The sequence below is a fragment of the Myotis davidii genome, unplaced genomic scaffold, assembly GCF_000327345.1.
Source record: "Myotis davidii unplaced genomic scaffold, ASM32734v1 scaffold1870, whole genome shotgun sequence".
Taxonomy (NCBI): domain Eukaryota; kingdom Metazoa; phylum Chordata; class Mammalia; order Chiroptera; family Vespertilionidae; genus Myotis; species Myotis davidii.
The window spans coordinates 69,292-94,956 of NW_006282087.1; the positions used below are offsets into that span (position 1 = coordinate 69,292).

Here is a 25,665-nt window from a genome sequence, read left to right on the forward strand (position 1 = left end):
AGCCTAATCACCCCCTAACCACTCCCCTTCCAGAATGATCAATGCCTAACTGCTCCCCAGCTAGCCTGGTCACTCCCAACTGCCCTACCCTGCAGGCCTTGTTGCCCCCTACTGCCCTCCCCAGCTAGCCTGGTTGCCCCCAACTTTCCTCCCCTGGAGGCCAGGTTGCCCTCAACTGCCTCCCCTGCTGGCCTGATTGCCACAACTGCCTTTCCCTGCCGGCCATCTTATGGTGGCCATCTTGTAACCACATGGGGGCGGCCATCTTTGACCAAATGGGGATGACTATCTTTGTGCGATGGCATAATGGTCAATTTCCATATTACCTCTTTATTCTATAGGATTTTTTTTACAAGATTCAGAAGAAAGAGTATATAATGAAAAGCAAGTGACATGCTTACCCTGATCCCACACACTTCTCCCAAGTAGGATCTGATATTACTTCTTTGAGGGCTCCCATAGGTATTCAGTGTGTACACATACCTATGATTGCACACAGCAATTACCTTTTTTCCAAAAAACACATTATACACTTCTTGTGTTCCTCCTTCTTTCACATTACAATGTATCTTCAACATTGTTGTATATTTATAAAAATAGAGCTGAATTCTCTACTTACTGGCTGCATAATATTCCAGCATGTGCACATGTTTAATTATATTACCAATTTATATCAATAATATTTTTGTAGTTTCCAATCTTTTGTCGTTTAAAGCGATAAGTCGAATTGTTTGTAAGTATATTTATTTAAACGTGCAAATTTCATAAAGTAATCATGCTATATCAAAGCATAAGAGCATTAATTCTATCTAATGAGGGCTAGGCATTGATATCCTTTAGTAGGCACCTTTTTTGTTTAAAGCTTGGATGAATGAAATTGAAAAGAACACACACTAAAAACAAGCCATAGCATATATCCACATTCTATAATTTCTTTCAAAGGAGAATTATTTCTTTTTAAACAGTGAGCCAAAGCCTTTCACAATATTACCAATAAGTTTTCCAGGAGCACACAATATTGAAGTGAGCTCAGTGCCAATTCTATCTATGGTTTTTGCAATCCAGGGAGTACTATCATTTTGAGTAGTATCAATCGTATTTCTCAAATGATTGATCTCAGCATTCATCTCTTCAGATTTCTTTTTAAGTCCGTCTCTTAGCAGATCTTCTTGAATCTTAAAAAGAAATGAGAATGGAAATAAAACATTATAAACTCATGTTTTTCAAGAATTTCACTTTCTATTTAAGAACTCTTTCTTTTCACTCTTAAAATTGTTCTCTCTTACACAATCAAGGATAATTTTGCAACAAAAAAATAATCCTGTCTTGGACCTAAACACTGAAAGAACCATAGTTTACAGTCTTACAAATATTAGTATATCCATAGGGTTTTGCTAGGATGCTAAGCCTGGCCTGAGGACAAATGTAATGTGTGCCAGTCATAATGCCAGTTGAGAAGTAACCTTGGTCTGCTGGCACCAATTCTCAGTCCCACTTGGAATAATGTGGCCAACCAAATGTAGAAATAATGAGAAATTATACATTGCTCTAGAACCTTATTATAAACATGTACAGATAGCCAATCAGGAATGTTTTCTTTGACATAAGATGACTTGGGTAGACTCTCCATATCTGGGGACAGTGCAGCAAGTTTGAAGCTGTCATATCCCTGTATTTTTAATCTGGACATTTCTGATAGTTTATTGTCAACATAGATTTACCTTAAAGTCTTTGGATGGTAGGAGGGTTCTTGATAATAGGCAATGATCTTGGTAAAGCAAACCACCAACTGGTGGTCATAATAAAAACATGTGTTTCAAATACCTATTTATTCAGGCAAAATAAGTCATTTTAAAATAACCCAAAATCACACCTCAGAACCTATTTATATTGTGCAAATATTCAGAGGTGAGATGCTTGTCCTGACCACTCCAGAGTGTACGCACAGAGTAGATTTCAAAGATATTTTTTACAAAGAAAGGGAACAAGGGGAAGATTCAAGGTTTTAGCAAATCACAAGTAGTAAATGGCAATGGTGTTGCCTCCATGGTCTTGCTGTAACATTCTCCATCCCACCTGAGGTTCCAGGACAATGACCATGGAGCACTACTGAGGCCATGGCAGGACTTACCTTCAATTTATGCTCCAACATCATATTCTGCTCTCTTATTATATTCTCTCTGTCCCTCTCCATCTTCTCCTTCAGTTGCAATATATTTTCCTCAAGACTCCTCTTCTGTGCCTCCATCTGCTGCTGCTGCTCCTGTAGTTTCTGTTTCATCAGCTCCTGTTCCTTCTCAGCTGCCTCCTTCTTGGCCCGCTCCGCTACCCCAGGGAGGTTTGACAGAGGGAATAACATTAGGTGAGGACTAACCTCTACCCTCTTCAGCTCTGATAACAAAACAAACTGGAAGGGGAGGTGAGAAGACTCTGAATTGCTCCCTTGCCACACCATCAAGAGCTCATAGCAGAGTGTGATGGGAAAGGCCCTGGCTGGCTGATGTACCTGGTGTTTTCAGAGTTAGAGAGTATGTCCCACAGAAGGAGAGAAATCTCCTTGTGTCAGGAGGTTTTCTTCTCACAACTGTCAAAGGACAGTGCAGGTACCTGCCACCCATTGTGAGCCCAGCCCTGCCCCTTACCTGCCATGGCCTTCTCCCCATCTGTGAGAGCTTTGTCTGCCTGCAGGATGGAATTCTCTATTGCTGCCTGCGACTGCAGGAACCTCTGGAGAACCTCTTGGGCCTGAGGAAACAAGAAGGAACAAAGAACTTCAATTTCCACTGGGAAGAAGAGGCTTCAAATAACAATGTCCATGTTATTTTTTCTTCCTGACTAAAACCACATCATGTCTCAACACAGTTTCCAGTCTCATTGGAGAGCCCAGAAGCTCTTCATACCCCTGAAGTCTCTCCCCTAGTGCTACATTCTTCTATTCACTCTACATTCCAGCCAGTGAGAGCCATGTTCAGTTCTACACAACCACTGTCTCTGGTGCTTTGTATAGTTTCCTCCCAGGGAGAAATGTTATCTCCAATTAGTGTTGTTGTTTTCCTCTGCCATTTGCTGGTTGTTCCTTTAAGCAAGTCATTTTAATCCATCTCTGCCTCTCAGTTCAGATGTGTGAAATAATCACCAAATGTATAGATGCCTCTTAATGCTACTTGAAGCATAAAATTAAAATTCTCGGGAAAAAACTGAATATTATGTCTTAACAATAAAAGTTCAATAAATATTAATTGCATTATTATCATTATTATTTTGATATTATTACTTGTTACGATCACCTATGTAACCAACTATCTCAAGTTCATAAGTATTTTAACGCTATATGCAATTGTGTACATGTTTGAGTTCCTTTTCTCTGTTGATCAGACTTGAATACAAAAACTCTGACTTTAACTTGTAAATTGTTTGCCTTTAACACACTGAATGCCACTTTGTTGGATAGAAAAAATGATTATTTCTCTTCTGTCTTTCTTGGATTTCAGAAATCCATATTCATTTCTGAGAATGGTTATTATGACACTTTTCAGGAAAAAAGATGAAATAACCTTAAATGCTAAAACAGTCCCAATATTACCCACAACTGGTGCTGTGCTCTCTGATTTCCAGGAGACTCTCTTGACTTTAATCTGGAGGATCCCTACGCTCCCCTTATTCCTCACCTTCACTCCTTTCCTGGGCACTTGCCAGTAGTCCTGTTCAATCCTTTCCTTTGTTTCCATGTAGAGCTTGTGACCACCAGGAATAGAAAAAATGCCTGCTGAAATACCTTCCATTAGGGACATGGAAAGCTGCTCAAGTTTTTCCTGGCAGAATTTAACAGATGCCTCTTCATTCTTCAGCAATAACTCATCCTTCTTATCCTTTATGATTTCCTGCAGGGAAGTATAGAGGGCTGTCACCAGGAGAAAGGAACAGAGGAGAAAAAGTTCCAAAGAACCTGGTGGGAGGAAGTCTAGCTGTGGTCCTCATGAGAAAAGCATTCTGTTGGAGAAGGACATGGAATAAAACAGGAATTACAAGGCTTCCTTTACTCAGAGCCCTGAAAATTCCATGGAGGCAGGGGAAACCTTCTAACCACCTTAGGTCTCAGGTTCTTCATCAAAAATGTTGGTGTTGAATTACCTTATCTCTATGGCTCCTTGCAATTGTAAATTTTGTTAATTCAATTTTCAATGACATAATGATACAACAAGGAGCCACAGGAGTTGAAAACAGCCTGGTATGTGGGTCTGTTAAGAGACATTTCATTCCTGAGAATGGGAGAGTGAGCTCACGAAAGTGACTAGCCAAGGAATGACTTTTGGGTCTTCTGGGCAGATTTCAATTCAATATAAGTATTGAATTAAAATAAGTATTCAGTTCAGAAAGATGTCTATGGTAACTATGCATCAGAGATCGGAGAAATTTTTGGATAAAGTACTGAAGTTTGGTGATGAGGGTGCGACAAGACTGCAATGTTTTTAAACTGTATCCCTCTAAATGCAGACTACTAAATCCATGAGTAAGAGAGGAGGACTGGGGTCAGAAATGCTCTTCTAGGCTTCATTTTGCAAGGGAAGATTCACAAAGGGTAAATAAATACTAAGACAAAGTACCACAAGATTCTTCAGGAACGCCTGGTTGTCATCCTTGAAGGAGCGCTCCATGAAGATTGCAATGGCTTCCTTCTCACAGGCTGCATGCAGGTCCAGCAGCTCCTGCAGCGTGTCTGTGGGGAAGCTCACTCTCTGGGCCATCTGCTCGCTGTAGTGGTCGGCTGCCTTTTGAACAGCCCCAGAGTTCTCAAGCTGGGCCAGAGTTGTAACTGCATTCTCCAAACAAGGCACTGCTCCACTGTTGATGGCATCCACATAAGTCACCACCAGAGTCCTTAGCCCTAATAAGCCAGGAAATTTAAGGGATAAATATCAATTTATCACTCAACAGCATCTATCGTTCACACTCTACATTTCTAAATCTCTCCGTCTTTTTGTCTCTCACTTACAAAAACTCATAGACACACACACACACACACACACACACACACACACACACACACACACACTACATCCTTCTACTATTGTATGCAGTTAGCTAGATATTAACAGGAGACCAGGGAGCAAATTGAATCAGACATCTGATAAAGCCTGATTAAGTAGGAAAAAACAGCCTTAGAGTCATGCTGGGGAGTCCATCCAACTACCCAGAATGGGAGAAAAATGGTGCAGAGGGAGTTCCTTTACTAAGTACCTGCACTATAGGAACCAAATGACCAAGCAGAACTATGAAGTATGTGCAATTGGAGCCAAAATTCAGACCATAAACGGGGGAGAGAAAAACTGGGAAAATCTGCAGGAAAGATTGCATAGGGAAAAGGCACAAGCCCTGAGGAAGACAGGAAAGGGATTGGATAGTTTTTAAGAAAGCCTGCCCTTTCTCAAACCCAAATATATATGGGAAAGCTTAACAAATACCTCAGGACAGTAGCTGGCCCCTAGTCAGCTAGCTCTCTGTCTCCCTGAGAGTGTACTTTGCTTTTCTCTTTAATAAGCCTTGCCATTATCGCGTAAAACTCCTCCTACATGAGAGTTCCTAAAATTCCTTTCACACACCACCACAGAAGAACATATTTCCTCCAGTAACGCTATTGTCCCTTTGACTCTAATTTGTGTGTTTCTTTAGACCACAAGGCTAACATAATTCAATGCATCCCTTTATCTAATATACTAAAGGTTATCTGGAAACATAATTTCCTATTAAAAATCTTAGAAGCAAATTATTTACATAGGTAGACAGATGAGGTAAGGTAAATGTGATTCTATTTTTTTTCCTAATTATACAGAATCCAGTAAATTTTCAGAGCTTTATTTGGCTAATAGTCATTAGTAAATTGCTCTAAACTCCCAAAATGTCTTTTGTATTCTCCTTGCAAATCACATTCATAATAAAGAACTTCAATTGAGGAAATAGTGTATTCTGTTTTTATCCACAGTTAGTGATTCATTATTAGTAGGAGACTTTTTATATGTATGGATGCTGCAGATTTAGCTGTCAATGGTTGTAATTTTAGAGAGGAATTTATAATAACCCAAAAGTGTGATAAGTATACATGTGTCTTCATGGAGTATGAATACCTATAGACCCATAATTCTATGTAAAATCAAACACAAATCCTGGAGAGCACATCCTATAATATATTCAACAAATTTCAGGCCCCACAAAATGTGAAGTGGGGACTCACGTTTCCCAGTGACCCTGATTCCCTCCCTGAGGGTCTTGATTCTCGCCTCAGTGAGGATGAAAGAACAGAAGTTCTTTGTTTGTTCCTGAAATTTAGGATCCAGTTGGTATTCTGAAACCTTCTCAATATGGGCTAGGAGTTCTTTGTCATTTGTTGGCCGGTCAAAGACAAAACACTTCCTTCTTGGAAAGAAATGGCGGATGCACTCTCTAGGGAGATTAGATATTTGAGCTTTGGGATTCCGGCCTGAAAGATTAAAACAAACAAAAACAGGTATTACAGTAGGAGCAGTCTGAGGACAAGGGACCTAAAGATTTTTATGACAGGGATTTTTGTATCTTTGCCCTATTCTATCTGTATAACTTGTGTTTATAACTCCTTTAGCATAGATATCCATCCAAATGCTTCTTTAACATCAAATTTACCAATGATGCAACTCTGGAGAAAAAATTTGGAAGAGAACAAACATGATTAAAAAACAACTACAACAACCTATTGCTGTTATCGGACCTAAAAATGGTAGAGTATTGTCTATATTGTCAATATTAGCTACTGAATGAATAACAGAAACATGGGTCAAATGTAAGTTTTTGGTCACCTTGATCCCATGGGGAAATGAAGCTGTGGATCAAAATGAAGAGCCCAAATAAGACTTAATGAAACAGTGTTGGAAATAACACCAGAATATCTAAGGAAAACTGTTTAGATGCTAAAAATAATGTGTACAGCATTAGCTTTTAAAAAAAATAAAAATCCTCTGAAGAGTGAAGAGTAAATGTAGCTAAAACATAATTTTAAGATATCACCTTTAGTCTCTAAATTTTTAAGGTAAAAAACTATATTTCATTTGATAGCTTTGCTTTTTTATGTAGCCCATTTCTCATTGTTTTGAGAAATAATAAATACAAACATAAAATCAAGAGTGTATACATCAGAAGTCGTATTTCTTTCACAGGTTCATCAGATACCTTCATGCCCACATAAATGTAACCCATTCAGATATTTTTATTATTTTAGCAAGGGTAAATATGTGGGAATTGGGGGGAAAAACTATGATACAGATAGAATTAATATCATTAAAATAATGCCCAAAGGAATGTATGGAGTCAACACAATCCCTGTCAAAATACCAAAGGTGTTTTCACAACACCACAAAATATAATCCGAAAACTTATATGAAAGCATAAAATATCCTGAATAGCCACAGAAATACTGAGACGGAAGAACAAAGTTGGAGGTATTATGCTACCTGATATCAAGCTATAATACAATGCTGTGTTAATCTAAGCAGCATGGTGCTGGAATAAAAACAGACATATAGATCAATTGAACACAACAGAGTGCCCAGAAATAAACCCATGCAAATATGATCAAATAATAGATGACAAAGGAGGCAAAACAACATACAATGGGGTAAAGGCAGCCTGGCGGTGCATGGTGTTGGGAAATTAGACAAATATGTACAAAAGAAGTGAAACTACACCACCTTCTTACACCATATACAAGAATAAGCTCAAAATAGATTAAAGACTTAAATGTAAGACTCAAAACCATAAAACTACTAGAATAAAACATAGACAGTAAAATCTCAGACATGAAGGCTAATACACATATGAAAAGATGTTCAACATCGCTAATCATCAGAGAAATGCAAGTTAAAACCACAATGAGATATCACCTCATGCCTGTCCGAATGGCTCTCATTAATAAATCAATAAGCAATAAGAGTTGGTGAGGGTGTGGAAAAAAGGGAACAATTTTGCACTGTTTGTGGGAATGCAGATTTGTGTGGCTACTATGGGAAAGAGTGTATCCAAAGAAATCCAAAACACTAATTCAAAAGACTATATGACTTCTATATTCAATGCAGCATTATTTATGATATCCAAGATATGGAAGTAACCCAAGTGCTCAACAACAGACAAGTAGAAAAGCAAGAAGTGGTACATATACACAATGGAATACTACTTGGTCATAAAAAAAAGAATGAAATCATACTATTTGAGACAACATGGATGAATCTAGAGAATGCTATTCTCAGTGAAATAAGTTAGACAGAGAAAGACAAATATCATTTGATTTAACTTATATGTGGATTCTAAAGAACAAAATTGAAACAGAGTAACAGATACAGAGAAAAAAACTATGGCTGTTGAGGGGGTCGGGGGGGGGCATGTGTTGGAGCACTGGGTGAAAAAGTTGAAGTACAAATACAAGTTGGTAGTTACAAAATAGTCAGGGGAATGTAAAATACAGCATAGGGAATATATTTAATAATATTGTAATAATTATGCCAGGTGGGTACTTGAAATATAGGGGCGGTCACTTTGTAAAGTATGTGATATCTAATCACTACAATATACGTCAGAAAATAATAAAAAATTATATTGAGTGTAAATTTTACTAGAATAATAAAATTGTTTTAAAAATAAAAAACTCAAGGGTGGGGAAAAAAAGGAGACATAATGTAATACTCTTTGTAATACTTTAAGCAATAAAAAAAGGAAGTAAACAGAAAAAAAATAAAATAAAATAAAAATCCATAATATGTAAATTAAAATTATATTAGGATAATTATAAAAAATATCCCAAAATGTTAGATTGAAAAGATAAAACATTCTTCTTTCAGTTTATTAGAACATAAAGTCATATTTACAGATAACATATGTATAAAGACATTAGAAAGTTATATGTCCCTTTCAGAAGAATCATGTCTAATTACATGAAAAATATTTTTTCATTAGATAGGCTTTTCATTGTAATTGAATGCCAAACAAGTATTTGATCAGTAGGTTTCCTCAACACAGAAAAGCAGAAGCTAAAATAATAAACATAAATGTCTGCTCTTTAGAAGGCTTTAGCAACTCTGTATTCAAAGTTACAGTTGGATTCTCAGTTACAATGTGTAAAGAACAAATGGGCTATGAATAGTTCTACTCTAGTTTAGGCTCTACTTTTCTCAAGTGAACTTAAACTCCAGCCCATAAAGCTTTTCAACCTATTCCCAGACACCATTTCTGCAGACTTCTAGTCTCAAGTGCAAATGCAACTCCAGATGTAATGTTTAGTACCTCCCATCTATATTGGACCATCCACTGCCCAGCCATGCTCTGTTACCTGGAATCAGCTTCAAGGCATTGTCCAAATACTCATCTGCTGTGATAGGATGACCATTTAACTTCAGCTCCAGGGTGAAATCTCGTACGGTCCAGATAAAGTCTGGAAAAAAACTCACAAACTCTGATGAATCTTCTACTCCATCTGGTGTAGGGGAGGACTTTGCCCTAATGAGTTCTGTCAGCTCTGTCACGTAACTAGGACCTGGCTAAGGAAAATTAACTTTCTACCCACAATTCCCACATTTCTCTAATTAAAAGAAAGAGTATTATAAACACTCTTTTTCACTCTGGATCCTTTTGGTCTACCAAGGGCTACTAAGTGAGAGGGAAGGAGAAACTGACTGGATCTCCATTCCCACTGAAGCCATGACACATGGAGGCTGGGTTCCTGGAAGGATACTGCAGCTGCTCCAGGGCCTGATGGTTGATGGTGCTCAGGCTGTTGTACACGAAGCTGCTACACAGAAGCACGGCCAAAGCAAAGATCCATGAGTCATTCTTAGGGTCACCCTAGAAGTACATTAAGGCAAGACATTCAGGATTTACCCTATAGAAATTCATTCGGACACTAAGTCTAACAGTCCTTTCTTTTATTTCAGGTAATGTACTCACCATGCAAATAAGTAAGTTTGAAGATCAGCATATCCTATATAATAACGAGGTAATATGCAAATCGACCCTCACACCATAACACCATCACAGGATGGTGACACACATAGTGGAGGTGGGGCATGGGGACTGGGCTGGTGGCTGCTCTGTGTGGCTGCCACCAGGGTTCCTGTGGCCCTATGGGCTTGCAGGGGTCCCGGCATCCGCTTCGTGTGGCTTCTGCTGCTGTTTCCAAGGCCCACCACATGTGCCATGGGGGTGGGGCCCAGCAGATGCTCAGCGGGACTTGGAGGCAGGGCATCAGGGTAGCACTCCAGGACTTGGGGCCGTCCCACAGAGCGCCGGCCACACAGGGAGGGACTCTGGGACTCGGAGTAGTCCCATGGCATGGGGGGGGGGGGGGGGGGGGGGGGGGGGGAGGAGAGAGGAGAGGGTTCCAGTTCTTGGGCAATTTCACACAACGGGTTACTAGTATACACATATGAGCTTTAGCAATTACAATAACATTACTTCTGACTGTGATTCTTTCATATATAAAAAGATTCTGTCATCACACAGTTTTCTTTTTAGTGAATCAGATGAAATAAAATAACAGCACAGCACCTGGTGTGCTATTAGGTTCAATGAACAGTGTTAGCACATATTTATTCTACATATATTTGTTGATCATGGACTATATAAAATATTCCATAGTTAGCATTACTGGGGATGTATTCAAGAAATGTTTATGGGAAGCTACTGAATATTTCCACTGTTGTTAAAATTAAAAAGCAGTTTAAAATGACAAATATTACTTTCAAGGTGACTATTTCAAAACCATGACAAACATCTGTAGCAATGAATATAACAAGAATAATATCTACATGAGGCTTACATCTTAATAACATGTATAATCATTAGAACCTGTAGCTATAATAGTAAATTAAGGGGGGGCGGGGGAGGAAAGAGATCAATCAAAGAACTTGTATGCCTGAATGCACAATCTATCGACACTGACAATAGATTGGTGAAGTCCTGCGGAGGGGATGGAAATGGGAAGAAAGCATCAATGGGAGAGGGGAAGGGAGACATCTGTAACACTTTCAATATTAAAGTTAAATTTTAAAAAATAGTAAATTAAAAGTTACAAGTCCATCATGGAAGACCAGAGCTCTGGAAGATGGAAAATTTTACATAATATAAAGTCTTCCTCAGCATCTTGACTGAAAATTAAAGACTTCGTAGAGTGTGAATTTGAATAAATGAAGATATTCCACAGGTGGAAAGACCCACAGAAGCAAAAGTAGACATAGCAGCATACAGAGGTCTCTTCTCATAAAAGGGGAGTTGTTTGATCTGACTGGAACAGAGGGTAAGTCAAGAAGTTAAAGTTGGGCTGGGTCGAGACCTGAGCCAACATTGAGGTGTCCTCATGATTCAGCCCGACTCTCCCCCCTCTCGCAGCATCATGGTGGCCTACTGACAACAGACTGGACTCAGCTACATCCACGACTCCCACATCAGTGCAAAATCAGTGAGGGATGCACTGAAAATTGAATTCAAAGCAAGCGCCGAGAAGACCTTCAGCGGCAGCATCAAAATTGTGAAAGTGAAGAAGGAATAATGTACCCTGACTAAAGCTTGAAATGCTACATTTTCAAAGTGAAGATGTGTGGGCACAGGTTATGGCAGATTGAAAACCATCTCACTTCATGGGGAAAAGAACACCTGTCTTGTTGATAGATTGACAATGCCAATAAACTGAAGCATGCTTCCCTCAGAAAAAAAAAAGAAGTTAAAGCTAAACACTGAGCTGTGCAACCAGATGAGGAACCTTAAAGGAGCGGTTAATTTGTTTGTATAAAACACAGCAGGTCTAAATAATGGCACAATACAGACTTTTCTTTCTATTATAAACACTATCTAAAGTTGTTCCTTAGAGCAAAAGTGGAATATACCTGGAAATATACCTGGAAATTCTTGGAGGATTTATCTTCCAAAGCCCAATTTTTAAAAAATGATTATAATAAGAAGTGGTACTTACGACAAACAAAAGTTTATTTAGACAGCAAGACTGTTTGATACACAAAATAAACACAAAATTTCTAAATCTTCTTTGGGTAGAAATAGAAAGTTGTAGAAATTTAGGTACTATTTCCAAATAAGTCTCAAACAAAAGCAGAAAAGGAGAAATCATTCATTTTACCCTTCAGTAAAAAACTAAAATATCAAAAACTCATTTTAAATTTTGTTGAAAGATAAACCTATGCTTTTATAGAACCATCCCATTCAGAGGTGTATTGAAGTCTTCCAGAATTCTTGGTGAGTACTTGGTGAACTTAACCAGAAAACTGCAGACTCATTGAGGGCAGGGCTTTTACATGGGTCACTAGTATCTACAGTACTAACTTAGAGACCGGGGAATATGGTGCTCAGCAATTGTTTATTAAATTGAATCAAATTATCCATGAGTGCCGAGAAATAGAAAAAAATTTACACAATGTACCATGACACCTCATCTATAAATAAGAGTCAAATAAGTGAGCATTTGCCTGATATATAGTTGGATTTCTAGATTTCACAAAAAGATCAAGCAGTTAGGTTAAAGAGTTTGTTATGAGACTATCCAGATTGAAAACAACTTATCTGTGACCCTCTGCCTTACCTTTTCCACATCACCCAGGCCCTCAGTGTCCAGAAGGACCAGAGTGCAATCAGGCTTACAGAGGTGAGGCACACACCACATCCAGATGCCCTTGGTTTCAGACTGCACCGTAGAGCCCAGAGGGAAACCTATAAAGGAAGCGGAGACTCAAGCCACAGTGATAACAGACAATCTAAGCAGCCAAGGGGCTACACATTCGGATGTTTTGGAATAGAAATACTCCAGAATGTAAGATGGTGCTTTCTCTATTTTGTAAAAAAATGCTTTACTTTGTGTGTCATCTATTTCAAATAGGAGATGAATGTTAACTGTGAGAATGTTACCCAGCATGGGCTCACAATGAACCAGATATAAGAAAGGTTACTGAAGACCATCAAAAGGGCATTTTAAAAGAATGGTCTACTAAAGATGGATAGAAGGGAGACATCTAAAGAAAAAAATTGAGATAATACATTTTCCAGTCAAAATGATAAAAACATGGCAGAGCGTATGGGAGGAGATATTTGCCACAATGGGATGTGAACTCACAAAAATCTTTAAACATGATGACAGATATTCAAACATCATTATATGTTAATGGGAATATTCTACAGAGAAAGCAAAACATGTTGTGAGAGAGGAGGCACAATTTCAAAACCCCAGTGCTTGCACAGGTAAAAGAAGGGGTCTATGCATTAGTAGGATAGATTTTCCTGAACAGGAGTAAAACATAGAATATGGTAACAGAATACATTAAGGTAATAATTTAGTGATAAGAATTAGAAGATTGGTTTATTGAAAGGAATTTAGCTCTTTCTTCATGTGACTAGTGAAGAAAACTAAGAAACCCTGATATTGATATAGGTAGAGTCAAAGAATTGTCCTCTGCCTGAGACACCACTCACCGTGATTCTGTCCTGCAAGCCGATTCATCAAGTAGGATTTGCCTGTACGATACAGTCCTACAATGGCCACGACCACCACTGGCTCAGAAATCTGGTCAAGAATCTCTAGAGCTTCCTGATTCACTGACAGGTGCTCATTGTTGTTTTCCACCAGGCAAATGGGGGCCGTCATGTTGGGTCTAGATGCCATGGCAACCTGCAAACCTAGAAGAAATCCCGGAAGAAATGATTGCAATGTTATTCTCTGAAGCAAAGTTGTTCAAAGCACCCATCATTTTAAGACAGTGTGCATGTTTTACTTTATTTCTGGCACAGTAAGCATAGGCCAAGCCCTGCAATGAAAAAATTCATCTATTTTTGGTTCTATATTTACAGTGAATCTCTGAAAGGGCCACAGTGTTCCCAATGCTGTGAGGACCTCAGGTTGAATGTTATTGCTGCACTAGGCAGTCGCATCTTATATTGCAGGTGAGTGGCTTTACCCAATGCCAGGGTCACCACTGAGAAGCAAAGCCCTCTCATGTGAACATCCTCTCCCCAAACCTAAGTTTTAACCAGCTGCTAAGAGGATAGTGAGGTGGATGCTGAGGAAGGACCTGAGACTAGGACAACCTGGGGACATGGCCAAGAATTGTGCATCCAGAGGTTGCATGCATCTCTCTGTCTCATGGTCCTAGTTGTTGAGAACAGCTGTAGAACTAGTGATGAGATGACTAGTATTCATCAAAACCTGAGGTTTTAGCTTGACAATTTGGTTTGACATATGACAGACCAAATGTAGTATCTATGGCTCCGTTTATGATACTGAAGGGACTGAAAAAGTTTGGGGTTTCAGAAGAGAAACAGCTTTTGATTTTTCTCCTTTTTTAGAAGTCTTCAAAATTCTTTTGGCCACAAAGCTTAACAGTCATCCCTTGTTCAGGCAAACTGAGTCATGTGATATTTATTTTGTTTTCCAAAATGAAGGGTGCATCAAAATTTAAAGATAGACTTATGCTATAAAACAAGAAAAAGCATATATTAATAAAACAGTCAATAAAGAATATCAAAAAGACCTCACGAATTCTGCATTCTCCATGTCCTGTTAAAAATATTATCATGTTTTCCATTCATTTGGAGGTAAGTGAAAACTAAAAAAGAAGAGAAAATTATAAAGTAATAGAACTAAGTAACAATACTACATGGGGCAACTAACTAAAAACAAGTGATATATATATATATATATATCTCCATCTGAAAATATCAAGTGGCTGTGCATAATTCCTGGACATGTCTGACCTAGGACTTTGTTAAGAAGGAGAAAGTACTTCTTATATTCCAGAAAGTGCTTTGCTGGTTTGTCCTAATTTTTAGAACATACCAAGAATGAAGCTGAGCTGAGAGTTGGCCGAAGCAAGTTTTGGCCTGAGCAGTGAATTATAGCCGGTCCAGGGGACTGCCTGCTCCTTTCCCAATTTTTAAGGATGTGACTGGGAGCTGGAGGTGAAGCCACAATCATAATGCAGATCATCTATGTTTGGTCATCTTTCTTTCCTTTCTCTGAGCCAAGTTTGCTCTTAATAAAAAAAAATAATTAAATTAAAAAACAAAATCTTAAAAAATGTGTAGGAGGTGAATCTCATGGGGAATCAGAATTAAAAGCCATAATGTATCCTAATGCACATTATAATGAGGAACATTGAGCTCATGCATGAAAAAGTTGCCTCCGGCCCCACTCCATTCCCGAATCTCTTACCTCTCCATGCGCCCTTCTTTTCCCCTCCACTTGCCACTGTCCTGGTTATGTGACATGCTGCAAGGTTGTCACCTCACAGCTATCATTGCTCCTAATGAGGAAGCTAAAGCCAGCAAGTGAACCTGCAGCCCAGGCTACCAGGCTAGAGGTGTTCCTACCTCTCCATTCCTTAGAGTTCATTTTGAATCAGAAATTGAAAGACAAGCTCAGGACCAAGCTGTTTGCAAAAGAAAGCTGAATTTGCACTTCTGTCCCACAGCTCCTCAGGTCAGTGTATCCCAGGACAAACTCCCAGGTCCTTCTTACTTCTCCTTGCTCCCTCTCCTCCTCCCACTTCTCTGTTGCTACTTTACAGAACTTAAAAAAAAAAAAAAAAAAGCTAAGTAATTTTGTTTTCATTCTTGCAGAGGACTCAGCAAAACAACTGAACCTAAAAACAGTAATTGATGTAATTTTTTGGTAGGGACTAAACATTTGAAAACTGCAGAATAAAAACCCAGCTTATACCTTATAGTTATTTTTAATAGTTGATTAAAATATGTGAGAATGAAGTATTTCATCTAAATACCACTTTATAGAATCTTTGGAATACTAAATTCAGTTAATGCAATAAAGAATGTTTTAATGTTTAAATTGTATGTTAAGGATCATCTTCTCTCTGTTTTATCAATGTCCCACAGACATCAGGGAAATGTGTGAGACGGGGAGGGGGAAGATGGAGGAAGTAACTGCAACAAGGCTTCTTAGGAAAGGGCAGTTTGGTTCCTCAGTCACAGAAAGGATTTCAGCCCCTTCAAGCAGGTGATGGAGGATGCACTCCTCCTGTTCCCAGGCAGGGCTCTTTGTGCAGCCTGGGAGGGTGCCCAAGAGAAGCAGCCCATCCCAGGAACAAGCTGTGACCACTGCCCTGCAGCAGCCTTCCATCCAAACAGAGGGGTTGAGCTGCCTCCAGTTTACAGTCCCTCCAGCCACCCCTCCTCTGCCCCCACCATTGGCCAGCTGCCTCCAAGGCTGACAGTGAAGAGCCTTCGCCTCCAGTGCCAGGTGTGCTGCGCTGGAGCGCGCATTGTTATTGTTGATGTTAGTTAATGCACATGCGCATGGAAATCCAAGTCTCTGCGCCAATTTACCTGTCTCCCAAGCTGCAGACAGTGGATAAGTTCTCGCCTCTCCAGTCCTCCGGGGTCTGGCTCCCCAGGGTCCTCACAGTTCTCTTTAGAAGCTGAAAACTGAGCGGGATTTTATAGGCAAGCAGTTATGAGTTGGGTTGAGAAGAACCGAAATCGAAAGGACACAACCTTTTGTGGAAGGTTAAGTGTTTGATTTTTCATCTCCTCTCCCCCTCCCCCGAAGGCAGACAGGGTGGATGCCATTTCTTCAACACCCAGCTCGGAAATCCCACGCTGACAGCTCCTCCTCAAGGGGCGTGTGTTCCCTGACCGCACAGTGAACACAGAGCTGCTCGGCTGAATGTGAGCCCGTAACCGCTGGCTGAGAGAAGGCTGCAGCCTGTCCCTCAGGGGTATTTTTTTTTTTTTTGCTTTAATTTTATGCTAAGACTGCCTTTTCATTTCTGGCTTTTAAAAAACTCATTATTAATTTATCTTTCCTCATTATCAATAACTGTGTGTATAAGACTCCTGTTTTTCCAATCAAGAGATAAACGCTAGCATTTTGTAGCATATTTTTCCAGTGTGTGTGTGTGTGTGTGTGTGTGTGTGTGTGTGTGTGTGTGTGTGTTGGCTCTGTGGGGGATTAAAGGGGTCCTGGGTTTATATTCTGAGTGTTTCTTAAAATAATATAAAAATACAAACTCAAAAAGTGACCATTCAAAATGAACAAAGAAATCTTAGCCATCAACAAGTTTTTGAAAGTTGACAAGTGCCACAAGTATTGGCTATATTGTCTGCTTTTATCTTCTATTAAGCTGCATTCCCCATATTTGCATTTTCATATGAATAATAATTCAGAAACAAAATATATGTGATTGTAAAGGATTTCACTGCATTAGCCATGAACAAAACTGTGTAATGAAAGTAATCTTTTGTTACACTTGTTGCCTTCTGGATGGATATACGTAGGAGTTGTGTTATTGGAACAATATTGGGTTACTATCCTTGCTTATTTTTCTCTGTCTAGAATATTCTAAGTTGGTTTCAAAGACATTAAAATGTTAATTCCACTTTCACCAATATGTTTGGTTGAAATTGGCTCTTTGACAACATAGTAAAAACAAAGTAGCAGCAGCTAGATGTTAGATTTATTTTTATAGATTTATCATAAGTAGACTACTAAAATGAAAAACTTGTTCCAAGAAAGCTGTTGCATTGAATAAAATATCATAACATAAAAATATGAAAATTGAAATGTCCTCCTTTAATACATGATATATAATACTATCAATCATGCACTCATGGGAATGCTTGTCTTTTAATATGAATTTATATCCTACACTTCTTATTTTCAGAGTTGTAATGTAATCACATTGTGCAATGCTAGTTTATCAGTCTTTATAACTTGTCTATATTTGGGATTTTTAATTTGGGCAATGCTCTTGTTTTCCTGCAATACGTGGTGGTACATTTCACAAGAAGTGATCAGTGTTAATAAGTGATGTTACAGAAAAGGTGCTTGTGTCTACAAAAGCAACAGTTTATTTATATTAGGAAGGGTTAGGAAGGTTTATAGATGGCTTCACAGAAAAGTCTTATTTCTGTTGGGTCTTAAAGAATGACTCACTTTTGAAAAAAGAGGGATTGGAGGAAAGATATTTTAAGGCAAAGGAAGGAAATGAGCAAATATACAAAAGTAGGAGGTAAATCCTAGACACTAGCCAAATCCAATGTAGCCAGTGTAGCGGGCTCACTAGGAATAAAGTAGAAAAATCAACTGGGACCTGGATCATGAACAATGTTTCACAGACAGGTGGAGACTTTGATGGTTACTATGTATGCTCAGAGCCATGTTGGAAATCCATTTTATGGATGAGCCTTGAGAGCATTATGCTAAGTGAAGGAAGCCATTACAAAAATCATATACTTTAGTGTCCCATTCATATGAAATGCCCAAAACAGCCAAATTCATAGACATGAGAGTAAAGTTGGTTCCTTAGGGTTGGGGTAGGGCTGTGGGGGAAGCAGGGAGGTAAAAGCTAAAGTGTACTAAGTTTCACTTTCAAGTTGATAAAAATTATCTAAACTTAAGTGGTGATGGTTGTACATATCTTAACACATGAAAAAAATACTTTTTAAATGGGTGAATTTTATGGTATATGAATTGCATCTCAATTTTTAAAAAATCATTTAAGAGGCTGATGCTACAGCTTATTACAGTTCCACCACTCTTGGCTCAACCTGGTCTTTCAGAGATTTCAGGTTCCTTCCATTTTGTTGTTCTCTATCCACTAAGGCATTGTAAAGTTTAATGATGAGTTACCCACATCTGTTATCTAGACAGTAAATGGAAAAGAATAACTGGTGACAAATAAGCTCAAAGTTTCCTGAGCCAGACCCACAAGTAACATACTTGTAATTCTACTCACACTCCATGTGCACATTGTGCCACCTAGGTGCAAGAGCAGCTAAAAAGATTTAATCTCTATGTTGGTAGCCATGAGATCATCTTTAAAAATAGAATCATAATCATACAAATATTTAGAGCTGAAAATTCTGTCATATCTCTAAAACTATATGCACCAATATAGAGACAGCTTTAAAGGTCCTTTGTTCCAACTTGGCAATATTTAAAGTTGAACATAAGCTGGGTCAGGATTGTGACCCTGTATTTACTGAGACACGGAGATTGATGCAAGATGAGTGTTAGGCAACAAATCAACTCAAAGAAAGAGAGTTCTTTCTTATCAACTGGATCCAAGAGCCTGCATTCCTCTTCTCTCTTTTTTCTTTATTATTGTTGTGTGTTTTTTTTATTTCAGAAGGCTGCAATATTAAAATGTGAATCTAGACATAAAAGCTATAAGGATAGATAATTATTTTAGCCTTCAAGTTAATATTTTATTATTGTTATTTTTATCATGTTTTAATGTTTATTAACTTATTTTTAATTTTATTATTATTATTATTTGAAGAAAAATACATTTGGCGTCTTCTCCCAGCTTCCATGGTGGAAAATTATTGCAAGAGAAAGTATCTCTAAAAAATATATTCTATAACTCTAAGTCATAAAAATGTAATATTGGTAAAGGAAGATTAATTAAAATGTGTTCTTAAATTGATGGAAGTTAATTAGGTTTGATTTAACTGAAATAAAATTTTTGCATGTTCTATTATTTTAAATCCAGAAAAAAATTACCAACCTTCTTGCTGTCGAAAATGTATTTTTTTAGCACCAAGTGTACTCAGCTTTATGGACTAGTGCAGTGGTCGGCAAACCGCGGCTCGCGAGCCACATGCAGCTTTTTGGCCCCTTGAGTGTGGCTCTTCCACAAAATACCACGTGCAGTCGTGCACGTACAGCGCGATTGAAACTTCATGGCCCATGTGCAAAAGTCGTTTTTCGGCCTGGGCAAGTCTATTTTGAAAAAGTGGCCTTAGAAGAAGTGGGGGGTGTCGTTTGGGCGGGAGGGTGGGCGGACGATGGGAGATGAGGCACAGGCAGGCCACGGGATAAGCAGCGCAGGGGAGGCGCGCGCGATTCATGCATGAGTTGAGTGAGCCAGTCAGTCATTAGTCTCATTGTGCAGTGGTTAGTTAATTTTAGGGAACGTTGTGGAGGTGAGTGAAAGAAGATGTAGTATGGAGGATTAAGAAAGGTATGTTGAGATGGTTGGACACATAGAGAGAATGAATGAAAGGAGATAGACGAAGCAAGTATACAAGACGAGCATGGATGGGAGAGTTGGAAGGGGTCGACCTCAGCAAATGTACCTCAATCAGATTAAGGACGTTTTTTAGCAAAGGCCAGCTTAGGAGTACCCTAATTAAGTTAATAACAATGTATCTACCTATATAGTTTAAGTTTAAAAAATTTGGCTCTCAAAAGAAATTTCAATCGTTGTACTGTTGATATTTGGCTCTGTTGACTAATGAGTTTGCCGACCACTGGACTAGTGGAAAATCTTAGACAAGGAGAGTCTCATTTGAACATGTTGTACACAGAGCTTGGCAGAAGACCATAAAGCTGCTGATATACTATCCCGCCCCCGCCGCACCCGAGAAACATAAACTCTTTGTTCAAAATTCTGTTGAGTGTAATTCTTCAATTGAGAAAAATCAAGTACAAAAGATAAGGGCCCCTCAAAGACAAGATTCATGAGCTTATGGAATTCGGGAATTGAAGAGAGTAACCCGCTGTGACAAAATAGTAAAAACCAAACAAAATTAAAAGTACCTTCAATATTGCTATGCATTGAAATATCCAGACTAAAAGAATAGAGTCTCAGAATTATACACAATGTATGCAATGGAACTTGCTTGGTGGATTGGCTGGGTAAATATGTTATGCTGGACTAAGATTACATCACTAGAGGAAAAGTATGTGCCTCTTTGTTCCTCCTGCACCTGGAACACAGAGCTTAATGGGAAAACTGGTATTACAGAGATTTCTAATTTTTAGGATGACTATTTGGGGGAAGACAGAGCTTCTGGTACAATCTCCTGTACACTGGAATGCTAGGACTGCACATGGATTTATAAAATCCAATTTCTCTCATGTCACATTCTGAGAGACTCTGGCAGTACCATTGTGCCCCAGCTCCACTCACATTCAGCCCACGGTGCCTGCCTTCACTTGTCCGCTTTCACATGAGGTGAGACAGCCTTGTGCCACATCACTGATGCAATCACCAGCAGTCCTTAGTCATTCTTCCTTCAGGGAACCTTAAAAGTACTCTTCTTATTCCCCTGTAATGACCTGTAAATGTGCCTGATGTGAAAAAGCACCTCATCCTGGTCCCAGAGACATAATTTGGGGAAAAAACTTCCCAAGAGTCACCTGGTGAGGCCCCCTCCATGCCTACTGCATCCAATTGGCTGTGAAGACATATGTAAGTGCACTATTGTTGGGCCACACCTCAAGAAGTACCCCCTTTACACATTTGCAATACTTGCCTGGATTTGTCCACTTAAGTTACGTGTAGAAAATTTAAGAGAAATTTTAACTTGAGTTGCAGGTCTCATCATTACATAATGCTCATTCTAAAGCATCTTCAGGTGCCAGTAATATAGAGAAAAATGTTCATTAACATGGGCAAAGGGGTATAGAGCATGGCCCTTGTCTTCTAACCCTGGTGGGCTGAATGCCCATGCAGCCTGTCCTTGTCCTTCCTCTCCAAATAATGATTTCTTTTTTGGTCTTCCCAGGACTGTCATGACAACTGTGAGAGATGAGAGGGGGGGTGTCCCAAAACCATAATGCAGATTCATTATAAAGATATTATAATGACCCTGTTGGTCACTTTTAAGTCAGTATGGCTACCAAATCTTGTTGAGACCAGTTCTGCTTGGCTCAATTACAAGAAATCAGGAAGGAGGAAAGGGGGAACAGGTGATCAGTGAAGGTCACATATTCAATGTTACAGCCAAGAATGAAAAGGGAAAAGGTAGAGCTTGAGATGTTTGTTCCATATTCTAACTTTACTGCCTCAATATTATAAACGAAATTTTCTAGGATTCTGATGCATGTATCTGGACTCCAACCATGAGATTGGAAAAGTGAGAAAGTCAAACTACTTATGGAATGTTTTATGGCCCAGACAAGAATATGACAAAATCCATGTGTACTCATATTTCATTGTGAAAATTTAAACAAAAGGAAATACCTAGCTGCAATATAGGAAATAAAGACCCTAGGTGTGTGGCCATCTGCTAAGGAAAAAAAAAAGCAGAACAAAATTTTTTTGAGGGGGGAGGAAAACCAGAATTTGCTACACATTTTAAAATAGAATTATAGTATGTTAGAATACTCAGTAGGGATATTGACCATATATAGAAACAGTGCAGTATAGTTCTTAATAGCATAGGTTTAGATTCTTAACCTGTGGGTCGTGACCTCTTTGGGGGTCAAACGACCCTTTCACAGGGGTCGCCTAAGACCATTGGAAAACACATATAATTATATATTGTTTTTGTGATTAATCACTATGCTTTAATTATGTTTAATTTGTAAAATGAAATTGGAGGTCACCACAACATGAAGAACTGTATTAAAGGGTTGCGGCATTAGAAAGATTGAGAACCACTGGTTTAGAATCAAAATGCATGTTTCAGATTGCATTTTCCCATTTTGTGATTTGTGACTTTGAGTCATTTACTTTCTTTCTATCTTAGTTTTCTCACTTCATAGCCTTGTCATGAGAATTAATGTTAACATTTTTAAAGTTCTGGGCACATAGTAATTCATATTTTTTTTTTGCTATTAGCATGAGTGAAAATGAACTCACATTGGAATAACTGGTCAGATCAATAAATTTTTATTGGCCATGTGTGTGCTCACCCTGCCATTCACTTAATTGAGAAGCTAACCTCCTCGTTTATTAATTGGCTTGTCCTTGTTCTTGTCCTACTTGTCATTATTAAACCTCCAAAGCCTTTAAGATGAGCACTTTTGATAAAATGGACTTCATAAAAGTAGCACAGTCTCAGAAAATGGTTCACTCCAGAAAGTGTAAACGTCTTTGCATTTCTTGATCCAGGCTTCTAAGTGCTCTTTGCAGGTTCCAAGATCCCAGAACATTGTGGATTTTGTATGTAAATAGGCTTCTTCTGTGTAACTTGAGGTGCTCCCGCTCCAAATTGAACACCTGAGTTAGGTCAGTGAGTTTCCAGCTACCTAGGATTTATCCTTCCCAAGTGGTAGAATATGACCAAACCTGAAGAAGGACATCAAGTCTTATAACTGACAGAGAATCAAGATGGTGGCATAGGTAAATGCCAGTACCCAATGCCTCCCACAACCACATTAAAATTACAGCTAAAAATACAGAACAACTATCAGTCAGAACCTCCTGAAAGCTAGCTGAATGGAAGTCCTACAACTTAGGAAGTTAAGAAGAAAACACCTTGAGACTGGTAGGAGGGGCAGAGGCACAGAACCGGCTGGTGAGAAACCCACGTGTGCCATTCTTTTTAATCAGGAGGGAAATCATCTCTATAGAAGCTGCCAGTAATCAACAGGGGGTCTCGCCACACACCAGACCTCCAGTGTTCCAGAACTGGGAAGAGAAGTCCCTGTAACTACAGACTATAAAAACCAGTGGGGATTGTGGCTGAGTAACATGGTGGCTGCTAGAGACCCAGGTGTTTCTTTTACAGGACCAGTGCATGAAGTTATTCGGACTTGATCCCTCTGAGCTTCAGTGCTGGGTGACTTTGGGGGACTCAGACACACACAGGGAGGAACTGGATTGTCTGGCAACAGGGCAAGAAATCAGGCAGGGTGGTGGGCCTTTTCCCAAATGCGGTGCTCACAGGGGTCATTGCTCCTATGCAGGGACCTCCTCTGTCACATAACTGATTGGCGGGGGCCATATCTGAGTATCCATCAGCCTGGTTCACACTGTTTTCTCTGCTTTGATGATTCCCTGAGACTCCACCCCATCCAATTTGCAACCTCACACAAGGTGTTTACAGTGGCTTTTCCATATGAATGGCCTGTCCTGGCCGGCTTCAGACTTTGCTAAAATCTCTCAAACAGGCAGCATGTGCTGTCAGCATGCCCCAAACCTATCAAAAAGGCCCAAGACCCAGCACTAGCACAAGCATGCCTTATTTCACAGTTGGGCCTCACCTGGGCACTTCCAAGCCTAATATAAATTGCAGCCATCTGCAGATCTCCCTGTAGCTCCTGCCAGGTGGCTTCAGGGTGATTTTGTATCAGGCCAATGCACCTGGTGGACAGCTTGCAGGAGGCCCTAGGCCAATGCACCTGGTGGACAGCTTCAGACCATACCAGATTGCAACTCTACACATCCCAAAATGATACACTCAGGGGGAAGACCCAGTAAGCACCAAAGCTTCACTGAAGCAAGTCTTGTTCCATAGGGGTGTTTCCTGCACAGCAGCTCTCCCACTGTATTCACAGCTGGTCCTCACAGCCAATTGGCCTAGAAGTCAATTCCTCCCAGTGATGCCAACAACAATCAAGGCTCAACTACATGACTGTGCACACAGCCCACACAAGGGTGTAACTAGAGTGTCCAGCTCATGTTACTGAAGAGACTGAGCCACTGAGCCCTACAGGACATCTATTACACAAGGCCACTCTACCAATTCTAGAACACACAGCATCTCTACTTAATATATAGAAACAAACACTGGGAAGCAACATGTGGAGATAAAGAGACATGTCACAAATGAAAGAAATGAAAGCAAGCAAACTACTGTATACAGAGTTCAAACCAATGGCTATAAGGTTACTCAAGGATCTTCATGACAGTTTCCAGGACTTAATGAGAGCTTCAAGGGAATTAATGAAAGCATCGAGAGATTTACTGAGACTTTCTAGGATCTTAGTGAGAATGTCAAAGACATGATAAAGGACCAGTCAGAAATTAAGCATACACTAACTCAAATAAAGAATAATTTACAGGGTTTCAACAGTAGAGTAGAGAATTCCAAGAATCAAATCAATGATTTGGAATATGAGAAAACAAAAAAGCACCCAATGAGAAAAACAAAAGAGAAAATAATCCAAAAATAAAAACGAGCCTCTGGGACAACTTCAAGCATACCAGCATTCGCATTTGGGGGATGCCCGAAGGAGAAGAGAGAGAACAAGGAATTTAAAACCCATTTGAAAGAAATAATGGCAGAAAACTTCCCCTATCTAGTGAAAGACATAGGCTTTCAAGTCCAGGAAGTTTAGAGAGTCCCAAACAAGAGGAACCCAAAGAGACGCACACCAAGGTACAGCATAATTAAAATGTCAGTGGTTAAAGACAAAGAGAAAGTCTTAAAAGCAAGGGAAAATCAGTTATTTACCTACAAGGGAGTGCTCACATGACTGTCAGCTTATTTCTCAACAGAAATTTTGCAGGACAGAAGGAAGTGGCAAGAAATGTGCAAGGTGGTGAACCGCAAGGACCTGTTATCAAGATCACTCTTCCCAGAAAGCTGTCATTGAGAATTGAAGATCAGATAAAGAGTTTCACAGACAAGAAAAAGCTAGAGAAGTACATCAATACAAAACCAGTATTACATGAAATGTTGAAAGGTATTCTTTAAGAAGAGGAAGAGGAGGGAGAAGGAGAAGCAGAAACAGAAGAAGAGGAAGGAGAAGAAGAAATGTAATGAACAAAAATCGAATGAACAAAATAAACTGGTGAATAAAATAGAATCAGAGGCATGAAAACATGAAACAGAGTGAAAAATCTCAGAGTCAGAGGGGGAGAGGGGCAGGAAGAGATTAAACAAGATTTTACCTATGAACACAGACAATAGGGTGATGAAGGCCTGGGGTGGGCAGGAACCAGAAGGAGTGGGTAATGG

The 25,665-nt window shown here is 39.3% G+C and overlaps 1 protein-coding gene and 1 pseudogene across 1 annotated transcript; one reads left to right on the forward strand and one right to left on the reverse strand.

Moving 5' to 3' along the window:
• Positions 1-727: 727 nt before the first annotated feature.
• Positions 728-16,554, reverse strand: LOC102770024 (guanylate-binding protein 6). Its single transcript, XM_006752674.2, has 11 exons — positions 16,351-16,554; positions 13,486-13,689; positions 12,602-12,729; positions 9,749-9,858; positions 9,347-9,543; positions 6,230-6,475; positions 4,605-4,885; positions 3,669-3,881; positions 2,643-2,745; positions 2,132-2,325; positions 728-1,175 (listed from the first exon to the last, which is right to left on the reverse strand). The coding sequence occupies exons 2-11, from the start codon at positions 13,673-13,675 to the stop codon at positions 948-950; spliced, it is 1,890 nt and encodes a 629-aa protein (XP_006752737.1). The 5' UTR covers positions 13,676-13,689; positions 16,351-16,554; the 3' UTR covers positions 728-947.
• LOC102769727 lies at positions 11,405-11,716 on the forward strand (annotated as a pseudogene).
• Positions 16,555-25,665: the final 9,111 nt, after the last annotated feature.